Source organism: Thermobia domestica, chromosome 5 (assembly GCF_964235325.1).
Source record: "Thermobia domestica chromosome 5, izTheDome1.hap1.1, whole genome shotgun sequence".
Lineage (NCBI taxonomy): Eukaryota > Metazoa > Arthropoda > Insecta > Zygentoma > Lepismatidae > Thermobia > Thermobia domestica.
This window is the reverse complement of record NC_137458.1, coordinates 202,308,982-202,330,385: the sequence shown is the minus strand read 5'-3', so window position 1 is coordinate 202,330,385 and position 21,404 is coordinate 202,308,982. Positions and strand designations below refer to the sequence as shown.

At 36.3% G+C, this 21,404-nt stretch overlaps 1 protein-coding gene across 1 annotated transcript in view; it reads left to right on the top strand.

The window, feature by feature from the left end:
- Nucleotides 1-21,404, top strand: part of LOC145686348 (arrestin domain-containing protein 3-like) — a 510,445-nt gene that overhangs the window by 294,404 nt on the left and 194,637 nt on the right. The window contains exon 3 of the mRNA XM_081759592.1: nucleotides 21,173-21,295. Coding sequence (XP_081615718.1) covers nucleotides 21,173-21,295 — 123 coding nt within the window. The remainder of the gene's footprint in view (nucleotides 1-21,172; nucleotides 21,296-21,404) is intronic.

Genomic DNA, 21,404 nt, shown 5'->3' with positions numbered 1-21,404 from the left:
GACAAACCAACGGTGAATGGTGCTTTCATTCGCCATTCCTGGCTATAATCCATTGTTTTTTTCGACTTGCTCTACAGATTGCCCGAGTTTGAAGTCGTAAAGGAAAATCAATCGCATTTGTGTGTTTTGTATCGTGCACTTTCATACGACCCGTTTCAACAATACACTGTCTCTTGGCTGCCTCGCTACACCAATCTGTTTGGCGGTTGTGTACTGAATTTGTGATGTCAAACGTGTAATCATAGTCCATATTTGTGTTGTATTTTTGAAGTGAGTTTCTTATCAGACATGAAAATGGACGTTTTAATCTCAGTAACATATGTTCTTTTTTCAACACGTCACAGGTCATATAGGAAACAAGGTTTTACGTGAAAGGCGAATATCTTCTCCTGAATTTGCTTCCGGATTTGCCCTCCAAATACAAGACTTTATGCAATAATCCTTCGTTTTGTCCATAACGCTGCCGCTGCATAGACAACTTTTAAAGTCCCCCCTTTCTCTTTCATCAACCCCATCACCATATACGCGCAAAGATTTTAAGCAAATAGTATCTTTCTCCAGAATAGACCCTATCCGAATGAGCTATTTCCTCGTAGAGTCCAAGGCTTTTTTTATTCATATTGTTTCTTTTTATATATATATATATAAAAGAACAGGAAACAGGGATTTTTTGCGAGTAATGTGCGGGTCCTCAAACACTCAGAAATGCACGAAAATGTGCTTAGAATATAAATCACTCATTCCAAAAACAGTAGTATGAACCATTAGTATGCAAAACTGTGCGCCTTACCTAGCAAGGCATTTGAATGATCAACTATGCAAGATCTAAGAAGGGAACTTTGGTAACATGAAGAAACAAAACATCTATATCTTAGGACCAAAAACACACATATTGCAATGCTATGACCGATTGTTATAATTTCCCTCTGCTTACAATAATTACGCTATCTGAACGACAAACTTTTTCCACTGATCTGATAGTTTTGCCCCACTATTGAGGATTTAAAGTGTAGGTGTGGTATTTCAATGAAGTTATCAAAGCAAAGTAGAACAGAAAAAATACACGTCTGGAACATTACTTTTTCACATTCAATAACACTTTTCAAGTAGTTCAATATCAAATGCCACCCGCCTTTTGCCAAACATAGGCATGTTAGTGATGGGCAGAGGGAATATTCCCGGTGGGAAGGAAAATAAAAAATAGGAATATTCACGGTTTTTTTCCCCTGGCATATAAATTCCCGGGAAGGAATTTATTTCCAGTTCTTTATTTGAAGGGTAAGGAGAAAAAACAAGGAATGTCCATTTATGTGCTTTTTCGGGTGCTTTGTCCTATCTGTTGGTGACTATTGGTAGTATTTGACTGTATATGCCATGTATGCGTAGATGTAGAAATGTCCATGTAAAAGGGGCAAAAGATTTAATTAACCCTGTTCTTTTTATGCGGTTTTCAATATTAAAAGCGCCGTTTTCTCGAAAATGCAGTTTTGTGACATTCCTTCTTTTTCCCCTTACCCTTCATTTTGTCTTCCAAATTATTAGAACCGCATGACTAATTACTTTATTTTCATTTATTATGATTTACTTCTAGGCTTTAATTAATTTGGACGTTAAAAAAAATAAAATTCGTTGACTGTACTTCATATAACTACACTGAGAAAAATCCATTATCCGGACAGCGGTATATTGTACAAATACAAGGATTCGTTATGTTTACTAAGGAAATCTGTACGGAGCGTACTTTATCCATATACTACACAGGTACTGCCTTTTACCCGCTTAGATATTACATCATTTCGCTGCAGGATGTCTGACATCTAACAATCTTCTGTATTTTACATACATATACGTATGTTAAGTACTTCAGTTATACGTTATATACGTCCATCTGTACGTGAGATCCAGACCGCCTATAGACACTCTTTCTTTCGCCATGGCTGACGTCATTGAACTACCGTCTTTTGCTTGCGAAACGAGGTTGTTACAATCGGAAAAGAAGAGAGGAAGGAAACAGAAACCTGGGTAAGTGCACTAGTTAACTATTACTTTAGTTAAATATTCCATTAATTATATATTCTTTTAGTGTAACTTGCTTTAGTATAGTACTAAGTAAGTAATATAGTTTATGACTACAACTCGTTAATGATTGAGGAGAATGGAATGGGTGAATCTGAATTTTGAGAAATCTTTGAATATTAATGTTTTGAAACATTTTACGTTACAAGGTAGCAAAATGAATGTTATGTGTTTATTCATTCCGTTTTATATGTGACGATTTATTACGTGGTGCAGAGTTACTACAGGACTGCTTAACATAATTGCTAAGAAACCGTTTTCAGCGCGAAAATTCCCTTGTGTAGTGAAGATTTAGGCTTTAGGTCTCTGGGCTTTCGGCATCAATGGCCTTGTTAGCCCGTCACATATGAGGGATGACGTCCCTCGATGAGCACACTATCCGGGTAAAGGAAGGGAAGAAAGGATTGGGGAAGGAAGAAAACGGCCTGGGACCTATATGTTAGGTACCACTCCGGCATTTTCCTGCTGTGAATGAGGAAAACCCAAGGAAATCTCATTCAGGATGGCTGGACTTAAAATCTTTTGATACTTTTTCGACTGAGGAAATCGATCCCCAACGGGATCGAACCCGGGACCGTTCGCACCGAAGGCGAGAGCGTTAGCAACTACGCTACGCGGGGCCACTTGTGTAGTCTAGAAAACTCATTTTTATTAGGATATTTGCATTTTTTTTTTTTTTTTTTTTTTTACTTTTAGTTTAACGCCCCATGATTGTACATAAACGTAAGTGAGAAGGTGACGATGAGATACATGATAATGGTGGAATCAAGAAAATGTAAGGAAACTGGAAAGTCTTAAGAATAACCACACCTACAGTGTTCACCAAAAGGCTATTTGTCGGGAGCAGGAATCGAACCAGGGACCTAACAGGTCAGAGGTAAGCGCTCTACTACAGAGCTTTCTTTTGTTTAAAGAACTTGTTTACATTGAAATATATATATTTGACGAAGATATTGATATATTTTACAGCCTCACTGAAATTTTAAAAAAAAGTAGTCAGGGAGAGCTTACTTGTCAGGTTTTTATTTTTTAAATTTAATTTGATTTGATTTCTATTTATTTATTTTTGCTTGTTATGTTCCCTAGTTAATTAATGTTTGGGTTACTGAGAATTAAAACCTTTTTAGTATTATTGTTATGGCATCACTTTGGAACCAAAAAGTTTGAATATTTTTTTTTCTTGTGTTTTCATATAGGAAGTTGGTAAGTTTGTGCCTTAGCATTGGTTTGGTTTCTACTGTAGAACGTAATTGAAGGTCATGTTGAGTTGAGTCTTGGCGGGTTTGAGTTCGTGAAGTGTCAGGCACTGATTGTGCCCCTGTCTTCTGTCTGTGATGTTTCCTGGTTTTGGGCAGTGACGTATTTATGTTGAGGAGTACCAACGCAGGCCGCGTAACTACAACACAGCTTCAACACCTACGAGTGCCAGGCGTTTGAATTTCACCCTTCGTTCCGGCGTGACTAATGCAGTATAGTACTAGGTTCAAATTCTATGGCTGGTAAAAACGGTATGGTAAGAAACACAACGTAATAGTTATTAGTTTAATTATTGTTTCTTCATAGTATTGTTTCACTATTTCTAGAAGGAATTAACTATTAACGAAGTAATGAATAAGCAAAAACACACTTTGATTGACGTTTACGATTTCTCATACTCCATTGAGGATGTTTTGATCCTCAGTTGCGCAAATATCCAGTGTGCGTTTTTTTTTTTTTTTTTAATTTTTTGTTGCTTACACTGCCTTACAGATGAGGGTTATAGTTAAGGAGCCGTACTTCCCATTTAGGGAAGGACGAGAAACACCATACTTTCAGGAATTATTCATTGACTATCTAAGACAGCGTTTCCCAACCGGTGCGCCGCGGCACACTGGTGTGCCGTGAATGGGCCGCTAGTGTGCCGCGAGGAAGTCGAAGCAAATTATTAATTCTATAGCAATCAAATTGCAAGACGAAGGAAAAATGTATATTTTTATTTCACATTACTATGAACCTCTACTATGAATCTACAACTTTAAGTTTCATACCGTGTTACTTTTCTGTACATTTTTAATGTTGAAAATATATATTGGTTATCATTGTTGTGACTATTATTGCTTCTTTATTGTTGCAGACTATTTTGTAACTTGAAAATTTAAAATAACATTCAATCCTTTCGACAAATTAAATACATTTGTATTTTAAAAGTAAAAAAGATTTGTTTGTTCGTTCGTTATTTAGTGATCTTACTTCTTAGTGAAAGGTTGGATACAGTTTTCGAACAAGAAAGCTTAGTTTTAAAAACCTGAGTCCAATATTTCATTGCAATTGTTTTATATTTTTAAATTAGAATGAAAAATAAGCATAATAATTTACCACGGGGAAAAAAACAGTGATTGAGCTTTCTTCTCTGTGAGAAGGAGATCAATAATCGCAGAAAAAATACTAGTTTTATATTTACAAATAATAATATCTATGAGTGCGCCGCGAGAATTCAAGTTACATCCGTAGTGTGCCGCAAGTTGAAAAAGGTTAGGAAACGCTGATCTAGGATGTTAAAAAGCAGGTAATAGACTGAGTTCTTGCCCTTGTACTTAGGGTGTTTAGGTAGTGCAACAATAAGATGTATCCTCGTGCACGGGAGATGAGAAGTACCTGTTCTTAACTATTACCCAGATGGGTTCCCTCGTGGCTAAGTGGTTAGTGTACACGCCTTTGGCGTGGGACACCCGGGTTCGATTCCCGGCCGGAGCTTATGTGGTTCGGATTTCACGTTAATCTGTAAGTCCATGTCTCATACAGCCTTGCTGCTGAAAGGAACGTTAAAATCAACTCAGCACTGCTTTACAGATGCAATTGTTCGATTCCGAGTTTGAATGGAGCTTTTTACGGGCAGGGGGTGACTTTTATATATACAATCCAAGCATTTTAGTTATCAGTCAGTGATGTAATATATATATACAGTAATATATACTGTAATATATATATACAGTATATATATATATATTACAAAATTGAAAGTGACTAAGTTTATGACTCTCAATCTCTTAGGGCCGCGGTGGCTCAATGGTAGAGCGTTCACCTCTGGTGCTTGGGGTCCCGGGTTCGATCCCAGCTCCCGCCAAATGAACTTTGTGGTGAACAAACACCGCGTGCGTGGGTTTCCTCGGGATTTTCCCGTTTCCTCCCACTTTCTTCATTCCACCATTTCATTCATTGCTCATCATCACCGTCTCCTTTAGCCTAACCGGCATAACCGTGAGACATAAAACTCAAAGATTTCATTTCATTTTCATTTCCATTGTAGCTCTCCCCGCAACCAGTGTTGCCAAAATGTTGACAATAAGTTTGCGAAACGAGAGGTGGCGACTCGAATTTTGGGTGAAAAGTCGCTATAAAAAATAATCGAGAAATTCATTGTCTATAAGCATTGTTTTAAAGTTGTAGATGTAAACTAAACAATATGTTCTACTCACTGCCGCAAATCCCGGGGGGGGATGACGGATACATGTCCCCTCCAATCTTGGAACTGAGGGGGAGTTTTCCCCAATAATCCGATTTGAAATGTGTTTTTTGGGAGAAATTTGATGATTTTTGTCCAATTGCTACAAAGGAAGTGAGATAAAATAGACGTCTCCCAGAATAAGCCTCAAATCTGCAGCTTCCCAATGCTGAAGACAACTCTGATACTCCACAACATTGTTTTTCAACTTCATAACTATTTTGGACATCGCAAAATAAAAAGTATGGTAACGGTCTTACCCTTCCCCCCCAATGTTGAAGACAGATTTGCGCCGCTGCTTCTACTCACATCTTTGTAAACAGGGCGCAACCAATCCTTGAATTCAGGGATCATTTCAGATTGTTTCGGGTACTTTTGTTCATATTGTGGAGTCAAAATAGTTCCGAAATAATTAACACTACAGTACTTACGTTAAGCAATTTTTTGTAAAAGAAAAACTGCAGAATAATTAAAAGACCCCAAAGAACAAATATAACAAACATCCACATCGCCTTTATTCACGTATCTATAGCTAATCTTTTTGCTATCGGTAAAGATGTATTACGTGTGTCTCTCAACGGAAACTGCGAACTAAAGGACATCAAGTTTGTAGTTCTTCTTCGTTAGAGGACAAGGGCAACATAACAATGCAGGATTGTGGGCCAGTGGGTACGCTGTATTTCCAAACTCTTCATCACTTGCGCTGATTAAAACAAACAAACAGAAAAAAGAACAAACAGAAGCATTATTAGTTCAAAAACTGTTTTGAACTAATAATGCTTCTCTACAGATGAAAATTTTGTTTGCAGCAAAAAGTCGCTAAATGTATAAGTAGCTGAATCGTCATTTAAAAATCACCCATAAAAGTCTCCAATCGGAAAAATTATTCGTAGGGCGACCATACGTCCCGTTTTGACCGGGACAGTCCCGTTTTAGGGGCGTTTCCCGGCCTTCCCGTCAGTAGATGGAAAAAAGTAGTATTCGTCCCATTTTATGTAAATGAAAGAAGTAAATAACAAACCCAGTACCTTTACTCCTTTTAAAAGTATTAATAACAACAAAGAGGCAAAAATTGAACTGAAATTCCCTATATTAAACATACTCTATAGTTCGTAGTACTGCTCGAAAGACAGCAGAGATTTAGCAGTTGGTTGTGTGTTGAACAAACTTCAACGTGTCTTTCCTTTTTCATAAGTACCCGCTCAGTAACAAAGAGAGAGAGAGGGGGAACTCTGATATCAAGGCACTGATAAATGAAATGAAATGAAATTTTTGAGTTTTACGTCCCACGGTTATGCCGATTAGGCTAAAGGAGACGGTGATGATGAGAGATGAATGAAATGGTGGAATGAAGAAAGTGGGAGGAAACGGGAGAACCCCGAGAAAACCCACGCACACGGTGTTTGTACACCACAAAGTTCACTTGGCGGGAGCAGGGTTTGAACCCGGAACCCCAAGCACCAGAGGTGAACGCTCTACCACTGAGCCACCGCGGCCCCAAGGCACTGGTAAGAACAAAGGTAGATCTAAAAGCCAGAACCTATCCCGTTATTAACTGAAAATTTTATGGTCACCCTACGCTATCGTTGAGGTCGAATTCCCCTGATTTAGTGACTTTTCCCAAAATTGGCAACATTGACCCCCACCGAACAACACCAAGTCATCTGTAGCCTAGCAAGCATAATAGTGGGACGTAAAACTTAAAGATTTTATTTCATTTCGAACAACACCCCCAGAAACCTACTGTTATACCATTCCCAAAACACCCTTTTGTACAATTCTCCCTATTCGAAAAAAATTGTAAATAGCAGGGTTCATACATAAATATGGAACTCAATTTCCCTGAATTTTCCAGGTTTTCCAGGTATTAATTTTGCAATTTCCAGGTCTAGTGGAAGAAACTAATAATACGAGAAGACATAAATTTTAAGAATACTATATTTATATATTTGAGAATGGCCACCCTTCTCCCCAATGAACGATTGCAATTAAATATTGAGTCACAAGAAAATAAATAATCAAAACAAATAAAATTTAAGTTGAAAAATATTAAGTTGAGAAGCCTACTAAGGGAATTAATTAAACACTTTTGTTCCATACTTGAATACATTCAAAATATATAAAAATATTGGGTTGGGAAAGAAAAAAGGGCCCGCGAGATTTTAACTGATTCTTGTAGTACTCGACGACAGAAATCGATTACTGAAAGAATTTTCAAAATCGGCGCAGGCAAATATGGAGAAAATCACATTTTCATGTACCTGTTCAAAATGGGGAAGGAAAAAGGGCCCGCGAGATTTTAACTGATTCTTGTAGTACTCAACGAGAGAAATCGACTAGTGAGGGAATTTTCAAAATCGGCGCAGGCAAGCATGAAGAAAAACCCATTTTCATGTACCGGATCAAAATGGGGAAGAAAAAGGGCCGCGAAATTTTAACTGATTCTTGTAGTACTCAACGAGAGAAATCGACTAGTGAAGAAATTTTCAAAATCGGCGCAGGCAAGCATGAAGAAAAACGCATTTTCATGTACCGGTTCAAAATGGGGAAGAAAAAAGGGCCCGTGCGATTTTAACTGATTCTTGTAGTACTCGTCGAGAGAAATCGATTAGTGAAGGAATTTTCAAAATCGGCGCAGGCAAACATAGAGAAAATGGCATTTTCATGTACCGGTTCAAAATGGGGAAGGAAAAAGGGCCCGCGAGTTTGAACCGTTACGATGTATGTTCACGAATGTGCTCGTCTTCTCAAATTTAGTTAATTACTGTAGCACTGAAACATGTGACACAGAGTCACATTGTGGATGACTCTGCAATCGGCAACCACTGCACATATACTCCTCCAGTCCCACAGTTTTATTATTTCGATCCATTCCTCACGTGCTAACGGCATGGTTTAACATATGCAAGAAAGAGGTAAATGTAACGTTCAATTGGCAATAGCTTTTCACCAAATTAAGCTGCATGAAATCTGATTGCATTTTTGACATACTGAGAAAATTCTAGCCCGTGGCCATATGTATCACATATCCCACCAGTTCATAATAAAAATTTTGAACACAAAATTACGGTCGTCCGTGTGATGTACTCCCAAAAGGCCTAATGTGTATCACCCACCTCACATTCAATGAAACCACATCCGTGTAGAATTTAGAAAGGAACTTCTTATGATGTATACAGTATGTCTCAAACGTTCCCTGACATAGGGTAACTCTGTTATTATCAGAGTTACAGCAAAATGTAAGAGGAAAAATCATATCGAAATATGACGTTTTCAATCTAAAGTGAACACTTTTTTTTAAAAAAAAAAAATCGGACGAGATATTTGTGCTGTATACTCTTTATGCACCCAAATTTAAATGAAAATGCAACGTTGTCATTTACCTGGACCCACAACATAAGTGAATGAAGTTCCTGTTTGAAACGGGGGCTGGCCATCGAAATGTTAGCGCAAAAGAAAGTAACTTCATTCACTTATGTTGTAGGTCCAGGTAAATGGCAACGTTGCATTTTCATTTCACATTAGGCGCATAAAGAGTGTACAGCGCAAACGAGTCATCCGATTTTAAAAATTCCTTCACTTTAGATTGAAAACATCATATTTGGAGATGCTTTCCTCTCCTACATTTTGTTGTAACTCTGATAATAACAGAGTTACCCTATGTCAGGGGATTTTTGAGACACCCTGTATACCTTATTTAATGTATGTTTTATGTCACTATAACTGTAGTATAATTTAGTTTGTTTAAATTTACAATTTAATATAAGTAGATTCGGATTTACATGCGTAGGATTTTGTATGCATCTAACTAATGAATTCTTTTATATTCATGCTTCACTTAGTGACTTGGCTTTGGACTGCAACTGATTATTGTAACCCATTATTGCTTGAGAAGAAACAAGATATCCGAATCTTCATTTGAAGAAATCAAAGGTCTATTGGAAAGCTGGGGATTACAATCATTAATTTCTACATTTCAAGGTGCGTAAATTATATATTCTGTGTTTCTTGTTAAATTACTATTACTATTATTGGGTTTAGAATCAATCAAGCACTTCATGATATTTTATGGGGATCAAGATGGGTGCCGGATAGATAAGTATTTAAGCGTCAGGTTCTTAATTCTTTTCAATTTAATATTTAATCAATGATTATTTTCTCCCTCGTTATTCGGCCAAATCGTATTCCAAGATCATCAATTTTCATTACTCAATTCTGACCGTCAACCTACATAGCATATTCGTAGGACGTAAAACAAAGATTTCCTGTTATTTTTTTTTGTTTCTATCTCTTTCCTCCATAGCTGTGAAAAATAACGCCTTCAGCATCATAAATTTGTATGCTACTTGCGCCTTCAGTCGTCTACTCTTCGGTGGCTCAGTGGTAGAGCGTTCACCTCCGGTGCAGGGGGTCCCTGGTTCGATCCCAGCTCGCGCCGTGTGGACTTTGTGGTGGACAAACACCGTGCTCGTGGGTTTTCTCGGGGTTCTCCCATTTCCTGCCACTTTCTTTATTCCACCATTTCAGTCATTTCTCATTATCACCGTCTCCTTTAGCCTAACCAGCATAACCGTGGGACGTTAAAGATTTCATTTTTTATTAATCTCAGTATTTTATAGTGTATTCTTAAGCTTAAGGTGATGTATAATTAAATTTTGAATTCAGTTAACTTATTTTATTTCTCAGATTGTTTTTAAAATGAATGTACAAACATTTATTTTCATTCTTGAGTGTTTAAAGTGATGTATAGTTATTAAACATAGTATTTAATATTGTACTCTTAACGTGAAAGTGATATACAGTTAACTTTTGAATTCAGTTAACATTTTTCTTTCTGAAATTGCTTTAAAAAGTATGTAAAAACGTTTCTATTTTCTTTCTTGAGTGCTAAAAGTGATGCAAAGTTATTAAGCTTACTACTTTATATTGTATTCTTAACCCTAAACTGATACACAGTGCGTTTTTGAATAAATTATATCAAGTTATTTGAGTGACGAATACTGGTAGAAAATCCTGACTACTACTGGAACATTTTGATTTTAAGGTGACGACTACTGGTGCAAGGATTTTAAAATATTGGTTTTCCTTCAACGGCTACTCCTTTTTGAATTCTGACTATATGGTCATTATAGGAAGGATCAGTGAGTCCTTCCAACTATGGTACAGCTCCGACAGATTCACGATGCTCAGAGAAGAGACAAAATAGTATGTTTTCAACCTTAAAGTGAGAACTAGAGACCTGCACGGGCCGGGCCTGGCCCGAGGCCCGAAGCCCGGCCCGGGCCGCGGGCCGGGCTTGGGCGGGCCGACTCTGTTATTTCTTTGGGCCGAGCCGGGCTTGGGCGGGCCGACACTGATTTTTCTTCAGGTCGGGCTGGGTTGGGGCCGATCAATTGCAATTCTTTAATAATCATTGACTTTCGTTAAACGATAATTGGAATAAAGCCAAACGTTGAAGAAGTGTGTCCGTGAAAAATGTTACAAAGAATGCAATAGCTATTTACAGTTTGTGTTGCTTAGCAGCTCCACTTTCACTATAGAGGATTGCAGGCATTATGCGCTAAATTGAGCTCTGACCTTGACCTTCACTGAACTCAAAATATAACAAGAAGGGGTGGGAATGGTTTGCCTGTCCAAAAATCAATTAAGTTAGATTTTTGTTACAGGGAATGGAGTTTTTGTTCTCTCGATGACAGCCAAAGTTCTAGGAGGCAATGGTACCATTCGGGAGGCAAGCGTTAGGTTGTAAACCAGAGTTTAGAAAATGTTTCTAAGGTTAGGTCAAATTTAGTACTAAATTTTACGAAAGAGTGGGGCTTGAGCTAATTTTTTAAAAAAATTATCGGGCCGGGGTCGGGCCAAAAACTTTTAAAATTTATTGGGCCCGGGCCGGGCTTGGGCCAAGAAATTTAAAAAACTTATCGGGCCGGGCCGGGCTCGGGCCGAAAATCCCCAAAACTTTTCGGGCCCGGGCTGGGCCGGGCCTAGGTACGTTCGGGCTGGATTGGGCTCGGGCCGAAAAATTCGGCCCGTGCAGGTCTCTAGTGAGAACCATTGGCGTTTTTACCCTGCTATGCAAAAGTAAGTGAGTACTCCAATGGGGTTCCAATGCGGTACCTAATTTCTGCATTTTAGATATTTGGAAATACATGTCTCTAAAATGTAAACAACTGATTTTTTTTTTTTTTAACTGAAAACTGCAACTCGGTAAGCCTTATGGATACCGAGATATGGGAAAATAAAGAGCGATACTATAGGTATGTGGGACTTGCATACTTGACGCTAGAATTCGGAAATTGAATTAAAATATGACTAACGGCTATCAAGATGTTGTCAAATAAAGGGAGGACCAACACAGTTAAGGGGTTTTAGTGTTAGATGCTAAAATTTCCGAAATCGGTCATAGAAAGTTAATAAACATCAGTAGCAATTTCATCTTAAAGTAATTAGATATCTTCAGGGGGTGTTAGAACATCATGGAGTCTACCAAAATTAAATTTTAAAAGCTTTTGAAAATATAATCTGACATTTGTAAACAATATTTGAAATATGTGTTTACCCAAAACTTCCAGCTAGTACATCTAACATCTGGAGAAACACTGAAATAAAAGCGTATGAGATCTTGAAATTTCGGAAACAATTATTGGTCGCAACAAAATTAAATCAGATGGGTACTTCTATGGGTTAAATGAGTACCTTAGTACAATTTCGATCGAAAATTTAGTTCAGTCCTAGGTTTTCTTCAGGCAATTCCAAGGGTTCATCGAGCTGTGCAAAAGAATGAAAAGTCGCTGTCAATATCTAAGATAGTCGAGAAGATATAAGGAATTATATATTTTATGACGTAAAAATAGATCTTTATGGATTTGTACTTTTGGGTCTTTCCCATAAGAAAAAAATTCAGGAAACTACTGTATATACCTTAATAGACAATTCAATGGACGGGGATACAGTAGCTTAGTGGTAGGGTTTTTAACTAGTCTTCTTTTGCTGAAACTATTGGAGTTTTCACTTATCCCATAGAGATACGATCATACTTAACTCCCTATTTCATTTTAAAATTAAATAAAAGGAAATATTTCAGTGTAGCGACCCACGATTATGCATTTTAGTCTCAGGGAGATTACGATTAAAGCAAGTGAATGTTGTTGACAGAATTGATGGAATGCAAAGGTGGGAGGAGAGGTAGTACCCCTAGAAAACCCACGAATACGATATCCACTACAAACTGACGGCCGCGGATCGAACCACGAACCCAATACACCAGAGGTAAGCACTCTACCACTAAGCCACCGTGCTCCCGCCCATTTAATTTTTTTAAGGTATATACGGTTGTTTTCTGAAATTTCTTCTTACAGCAAAGACTCAAAAGTACAAATCCATGTGGGTCTCTATTTTTACGACGTCATAAAATTATTTCTTATATCTCGCTTGCTATATTAGATATTGACAAAAAATGTTCACTTATTTCAGAGCCCGATGAACGCTTGGAATTGTCCAAAGAAAATTTAGAGCTGAATTAATCTTTCGATCGAAATTGTACTGACAAGTCTGAGGTAGTCACTTAACCCATAGAAGTACCATCTTATTTAACTTTTGTTAGGATCAATAATTGTTTTCTGAAATTTCAAGATCTAATACGCTTTTATTGTATGGTGTCTCTCTAGCTGCTAGATGTACTAGCTGGAAATTTTAGGTAAATACATATTTCTAATACTCTTTACAAATGTCAAAATATATTTTCCAAAGCTTTTAAAATTTAACCTTGGTAGACCCCATGATGTTCTTAAACTCCATGGAAGTACCTAATTACTTTAAGATGAAATTGCTACTGATGCTTATTAACTTTCCATGACCGGTTTCGGAAACTTTACCACCTAACACGAAAATCCCATAACTGTATGGATCCTCCCTTTATTTGACAATATCTTGATAGTCATATTTTAATTAATTTTCTAAATTGTACTGTCTAATATGCAAGCTCCACGTACCTATGGTGTCGCTTTTTATTTCACCATATTTCGGTAACTGTTAGGCGTACCGACTTGCAGTTTCGGCAAACACACACCTCTAACGTTCTTTAAAACGTTATTAAGACATATTTTAGAATATTTAGAAATGAGAGTTCTGCGAATATCATGGTACCCGAAAAGCCCCATCAGGGCGTGTGTGTAGTGTATTTAATTGAAATTACTTTTGAGGTTGTTGTAAGCCCTCGTAATTACATTTCCGAAACTGCACCATCTAGTACTCAAACCCCACACTTCTATGGTGTCGCTCTTTATTTTCCCATATCTCAATATCCATAAGGCTTACCGAGTTGAGGTTTTCGGTAAACAGATGTCAGTTCCTTACATTTTAGAGACATACATTTCCATATATCTAAAAAAAATACAGACATTAGATACCCCATGGTACCCCGAACACCATTGGGGTACCCACTTACTTTTGAATAGTAATACATTTTGAGTTGTTATTCAGCATCAATAAACACTTCGTAATTTTTCTATGTGCAACCTAAAAGTCCATACCTGACCGAACAGATTTTGTCCATTTAATCTCAAAAATGTTAAGATACTTTGTATTGTTAAGTACAACCAAGTTGAGCACACCGAATGTAACATTTTAAATGTTTTCTGATTTTTGTTTCAGGTATTTCGTGCATCAAACCAGGATTCTGCTTGAAAGACAGTGAAAAGAAGCAGTGTAGGTTGTGGCTAAAAGTACGTCCTTTCTGAAGACAGACCCAATTGTACTTACATTCTTTTGTACGAACATATAACCCTAATAAAGATACTGTACTACAAATTATTTCTTTCTTCCATAAATTAGAATAAAATATTGTCTCTGTTTAAAGAAAATGTTTGTTACTGTTAAGTCATTTCAACTCTTTTTCTCTGTAATAAGAACATTATCTTTCGCAATATTTTTTTATCTTCGTGCTATTACGTTTGAATGAAGTAAAATTCTATACGAAGCACTATTATTTCAGACATGCATTAATAACTAATGTATTGTTCTGTATGTAAGACAATGTGTATACTGAACATGTCTAGCAAAGGTGTTGTTTTAATACAGAATCTGTAACTCAGCTTTTCAGTAGTCAACTTTATTGGGAATCCGAAGAAAGAAGTAAAAAAAGTTCGACTTACCAACGTATATGTGTTCGAATTCTGGACTAATCCAAATTATCCAGAGAAATCATATATTTTTTGTTGCAATTTCAGATGTATCCTTTATCCAAGTCGTATGAAACGGAGACTTCATACATCGCTATACTTTGTATGAACTATGTTCCGTATTTACTTAATCACTTTGTAACTTTCTCTAGTGTTGACAAGGCCGCAGGTGTCAATCGAATAGTTTAGTGTTTCACTCATGTCACCTTGTGACTAAGGTACGTCCTGTCGGTATATATATATGGTACTGGGTTCAAGTAGCGATAAAATACATTTTTAGCATTAAACAAATGCAAAAGTCTACACGAAATGAGATACCATGATCTCTGACTTACGGATAACACCATGAACTAATGGTACTGAGTGTGATTGAGTTTACTAGTTACTATCTGGCTAAAATCAGTGTTCCTTTAGCTATAGTTCTTTTCGTGCTCTGAATTGCAAAGTTTGAAATAACAGTTTTAAATTATTGTATATATATATATATATATATATATATATATATATATATATATATATATATATATATATATATATATATATATATATATATATATATATATATATATATATATATATATATATATAATATCTTCCGAGTAATTCTGAGAATCATTGCTCTTTCTTTAAGCAATGTATGAGACTGTTAATCCGCTCGTTGCTTAAAATGTTGCACTGAGAAGGATGCACCCACGAAAATCCAAATTTGCAGAATGTCTAGAGCAGGGAAGGATAAATATGTTTAGTCGATGGCTGCACAACGCTTCCGCTGTCACCACGTTGTCGCACAGCGAATACGGCGGACGTTTAAGCGTATTCTGCACTTACTATTAGGTATCGGCCTGGGAACTTTGGCGCAGCTACCCAGCCTCCTTCTTGGTGTTGCATTTTTATGGCGAGTACTGAGTAGAAATTATCTTGTGAGCGAACACGTTTTCAGCTGATACCATACTTTTAATTGTTGCGACATTAAAAAAAAAAAAAAAAAAAAAAAACATACCTGTTAATTAAAATGTACAGAGAAGTTGTTTGAGTTTGAATATAGGATTGTATATGGCTGTGCATTTTGCATTATTATTAAAGTGCTGGAACTAACTAACAACAAAGCATATGATAAATTCTTACAGTAATATATCACATATTGATTTACTCTGTATGAAAACGAAAATAGTTTAACATATGGTTAACCTCCTTTGTGCCCATAATTTTAAAATTAACGCTTGTGTCACTTTTCAACACTTGGCTTTGCAGTAGCTTCCCAACGAATTAGCAGGAAATCCAAACTTATAGGACACCCTGCAGGTAAATACATTTCTTTGGACACTTTCACTGCTCCAAACTAAGATTGTTAATTTTATTATTATTGGCACAAAGGAGATCAAACATATTTTAAGCTATTTAGTTTTCATACAGAGTAAAACAATATTTGACAACATTACAGTAAGAATGTATCATGCATTTTGCAGTATGTTGCAGCACTTTAATAATGGTGCACTATACGTACAATCTAGATCCTGCATATGTCCAATCCATATATTACAAGAAGGCAATACGTATGCGATACAGGTAAAATCCGTATATTTCATATGGACAACCTATTAGCTATATACATCCAATCCATACATTACATATGGCCAACCTGTACGCGACATACGTATAATCTATATGCTGCATGCATACAGTCTGTAAGCTACATATATGCACTCTGTATGGTGCATATGGATATTCTGTATGCTGTATCTGGACAAGCTGTGTGCGACATAAGGAAAATCTGTATAATACATACGTACAATACGTATACTGTATCTAGTCGTACGTACGGGGCACAAGTACAATATAGATGCTGTCTTGGGGTTGAACGAAAGAAACATACGTAAAGAACGTATATTGCATACTTCTTGAAATTATGCTCCGTCCTGATAGTCAGTGTGTGTCGTCATTATTAACCCACATGCTACATACGATCCTGACGTCACAAAGCTAGATATCACCTCCGTATATATTTGTTACTGCAGATGACGTCACACGAATGACGTCATTGCACTTATGCAGACAGTGCGTATAATACATACTTTTTCAGCTATACGTTTGCTGCAGGATGTTATATACGGTTGTACGTTAAGTCCAGAAACTACAGGAATTACGAATGTAACCTACGTTTTTAAGTATGCCACCTACATTTTTTTTTTCTCAGTGTAATCATATGATTTATTAGTCCCATTTCCATTTGCACTAAAATGCAGCAAAGTACTAATTTACAAATGATGAAAAGGAACCAGTTTGTAAAGTAATGTAGAAGTTATGTAGAAATAGAGATGATGTACCCTACTATGAACATTAGTAATAGACGTCGGTCTGTCTCCTGTCTCTGACTCGATTTTCTGAAAAGGTCCTCGGACTTCTCTTACATGTGAATTAACGCATGGAATTTCGAGAAATAGGTAGGAAGAAAGGTCGTGTGTGACAACGTTACGTGCTAAATTATAAAGATAAGTCAGTATCTTGCAAATATTGTGAACATAAACATGTATGCACAAATGTTGATAAAATGGTGATATATGTGTCTTCTGGCAGTTACCCAATCTAGTTTGTTTATAACATTTAAAACTTTAATATGTCTATAATATTAGTAGTAAAGTGAAATTTAGAAAATCCACTTGCTTATAATTTAAATTGTTTAGCGGTGTAAAAAGGTGGGCTTACTATACCATTATTTCCACATATTTGCTTCCATAGAACATATTGTAACTAAATATACCTTTATGCGTATTCTCTAAATGTAATAAAATATTAATAAAGTAACATAGTACCGTTCAGAATATACATTTTAAAGAATTCTCTGGAGACAGCTGTAATGATATACTGTGATAAAAAACGAATTTAACTTTAAAATCATAATATAGTAAAACAATTCAATTTTCTTTGTGATTGTGAATAAATTCCCGAAAAAATTCCCATTTTAGGAATCTTCCCGGGAATATTCCCGAAAAATACCTTCCCGGGAATTTACCCATCACTAAGTCATGTACTTCGGTGCAGAAAGTTGGTTGTATAGCACAAAGTGTAGTCTGATTATGAAACGATGATCATGTAACTTTACTTGTGGTTTATCACAATTTAGTCTTATAAGATCAACGATTCTTCTCACGTAGAGCTTATTGCCTGAAGAAGTACACATCGAAAGGTTGGCAATATTTTGTAGCCTTCGAGGCAATATATTGAGTGTAACATCCTTGTTCAGAAAACTTTCGTCTGACGGAGTGTGATCTTCATGGACTGACGAGGAATCACACAGCAACAGGCTCTTCACATCGTTAGAAAACTTTTCATATGCTCTTTCATCATTTAGCCACTTTTGCTTACCTCCACATGAATGTTTCGTCTACATGTTGCTTCAAGTTTCTTTGAAACATTTGGACCAAAAGTATCTTGTGGCTCTTAAAAATATATATAGAGCTTGTTAGATAATTTGCCATTCATTGATAACCAGGCGCATCAATTGTATAGCTGTGTGTAGTTATGCACAGACTGCAACACACCAGCTGTAATTTTCTTGCCTCTGTTGACAATGAAGACATTTTATAATTAAATTGATTTTGGTCACTGTCCCAAACATTTTCTTTCTCCACACCTCCATCTGTTACATAATTGTTTACTTCCTCCACAAACTCTTATGCTTTCTGAGAAATACTATGATCTTCTATGCCCTTAACCCGCGATCGGGCGAGCCTTAAGGAGCAACACCATCGGTCGCGTGTATAGATTTTTTCTAACACACAATTTTATCTTTAATGAAACAAGAAATCCATTCAGAAAAAGAAGGAATGTCACAAAAGTGCATTTTCGAGAAAACGGCGTTTTAATATTGAAAACTGCGTACAAAATGAATAGGGTTATTCAAATCTTTTGCTCTTTTTAGATGAACATTTCTACATCTGCGCATGCATGGTGTATACAGGCAAATAACACCAAGAGTCATCAACAGATAGGACAAAGCACACATTAAAGGACACACATGGACATTCCTTGTTTTTCCCCCTTACCCTTCATTTATTAATTAACTCATATACAGAGAGAAAGAGAGATGCGGGCGCGTGTGTATATACGTACAGAGAAGCAATTAATTCCTACCACAACCTTTAATTCGGCGAGTATTGTACATAATTTTGAATATAAATCATGACTATCGAATTACAGGTACCGAATTTACTCGTAATTATGCACTTCCTTTGTAATTATCTAACTATGTAACTTTGAAACCAGATTACAAATCGATTTTTTGAAAGGAGAAAATGCTTTGTTTTTGTACAGATTCGGAATACACACAAGGAAATAATAAATGAGAGATAAAATGTGTAATTGCCTTAAAACTATAGTGAAAATTTAATGAAGGAATAAGCCTAATACGTAGAACATAACTCTTCCAACCTGCTTAAGATAAAGAAAGTGAATTTAGTCAGTTAAATTTTTTATATAGATAGAAATATTTTTAAATTGTGAATTTTTAAGTACCGCAATGGACTGGAAGTTACCTACTAAGTCTGTAAGTTGACTCTTAAAACACACTATACCAGTTTCTCATTCAGGTTCGGAAAGTATAGGTGACCAGATTATCGACTGCTTCGTTAGAACTTATGAACTAATAGGAGAAATATAGTGAAATGTTGCACTTGAATCTATCAAAAAAGTTATCGGATTTGATTCTATAAAGGAAAAGGTGATAACATACTGAGGAAAAACTTAAATAATACCCATCAGTATGAGTAACTTATGCCCAATGCTCGAGCAAACTATGTATGGATTACATGTGGTAGAACTAAGAAGAACATGAACCTAAAGAGTGGTGTTATATGTAATTCAGTTTGTCGAGGGTTTGTAACTTTCATACTCAGAGATAGTTGTCATATGAATAGAAAAAATAGTATCTGAGGAATGTTGGGAAAACATTTATATTTCACAACTAAGTCGGATAATCTAACGCAATCTTTATAAACGTGTTGTTCTGAAGCAGAATAACACCTCTCAATCTCTGCACTCCCAACCACTGACTTCATGATTTTTTGATCCTCGTGCACATATTTCAATTGCTACATAATTTCTTTGATTATCTTGTCAGTTCAAGATGCGCGATACTCTGAGTACTTTGCGAGAGACAGAGCATAACTTTCTATTGGTATAGTGATTGTTTTAACTGTGTGGGAATGGGTTCATGCAATGCCAACTGAAGTGATTTTGCCGTGGGATATCGTAAAGAACTAACTTTTACGTTAAAGAACTTAAGAGCTTATAAAGAACTCGTCGCACAATAGCGCTGTTCAGAAATTGACCCAGCACCTAACGGGACAACGAACAAACACATGCCTCTTTCTGAGCTACAGTGAACTCATTTGAGAACACTTCATGTCATTACTTAAACTTGTCAAGGTGTTGGAGAAATATTTCTGCATTCATACTCAGTGCGTTTCTCACTTGCTTCGCTGTTATCGGATTCAGTATCCATCTTGAGTAGCTCGTTGTTACGCCTTGTGGATGTCCACTACGAAGAAGTCATCAATGTTCCTACATTTACCACTCTGATACTATTCGTTTATTTACTATATTCCTATCGAATGCTTGCCATATTTTTCTACACATTTCATTAGTGTTTATTTCCCACCTTACATTTATAAAACATACACTTCCCTCTAACGTTGTTTTAGTTCTCGTCTTTGGCCTGCTCTCATTGACGTCCCAGTCGAACTGTTGTGATCACAATAATCAGACTGCAAGAGATCACCTATATCTTTCTCATGTGCCACCACTAAACAAAAGACATAGGAAGTGCATGTAGTGCTTCATGTTCAAATTCAACAAAACTTTTTAGATGCCTGGTAAGTAAATAAGGCAAAAAGAAAAGATAACATCTTGCTAAACTTTATGATTCACGTACGCATTAAGCTTGAGACAGTAACATTTTGTATAAATAAAAATTAATAGATCAAATACATGAAAATATTTTGCCTTCCCTTAAAGAAATGGTCAGAGACCGACAAAATACATACTCCTTTTTTCTAAAGTTTAACATCCGTTGACTGTGTTCTGAGATGATGATGAGATGGATGAAGAAAGTGGGAAGAAACGAGAGCACCACGAGAAAAACGAGAGTACCTACGCACACAATCTAAAATGCACATAATATCAAATGGTCTGTCGAAATTACGAAGTATCGAAACCTCTTTTCTACTATGTGTTCCTGCACAAAAAGGAACTGATTTTACATTTATCAAACTTAAGTTACAGTAAGTGCCTCTGAAACAATTTTGAAACTGTGTTTTAGTTTTGAAGAATAGTTGATTATACTTATTGAATAACTTATGTTCATTCTCATATTATGGAACCTTAATTTAATGACACAATTGACATTAGGATTGAAAAATGTATGTATTTTGTTTTTCAGCTGTAAGAGTGGTTCTTCGTGGAAAGGCTCATGCAGAATGGAAAGTTGTAGTAAGCGGTGACAGACGGACGGTGAAAGATGATCAATATTTCATTGATGATAGAGCCATCATTTGGGGAAAAGGTAAGTTCTTATATGTTATTATTAATTCTTTTCTTAAAATAGGAGTACGTTAGATGCCACAACAGTCTAGGAAAAATGTTATTGAACCGGGAACAAATTGAAACAAATT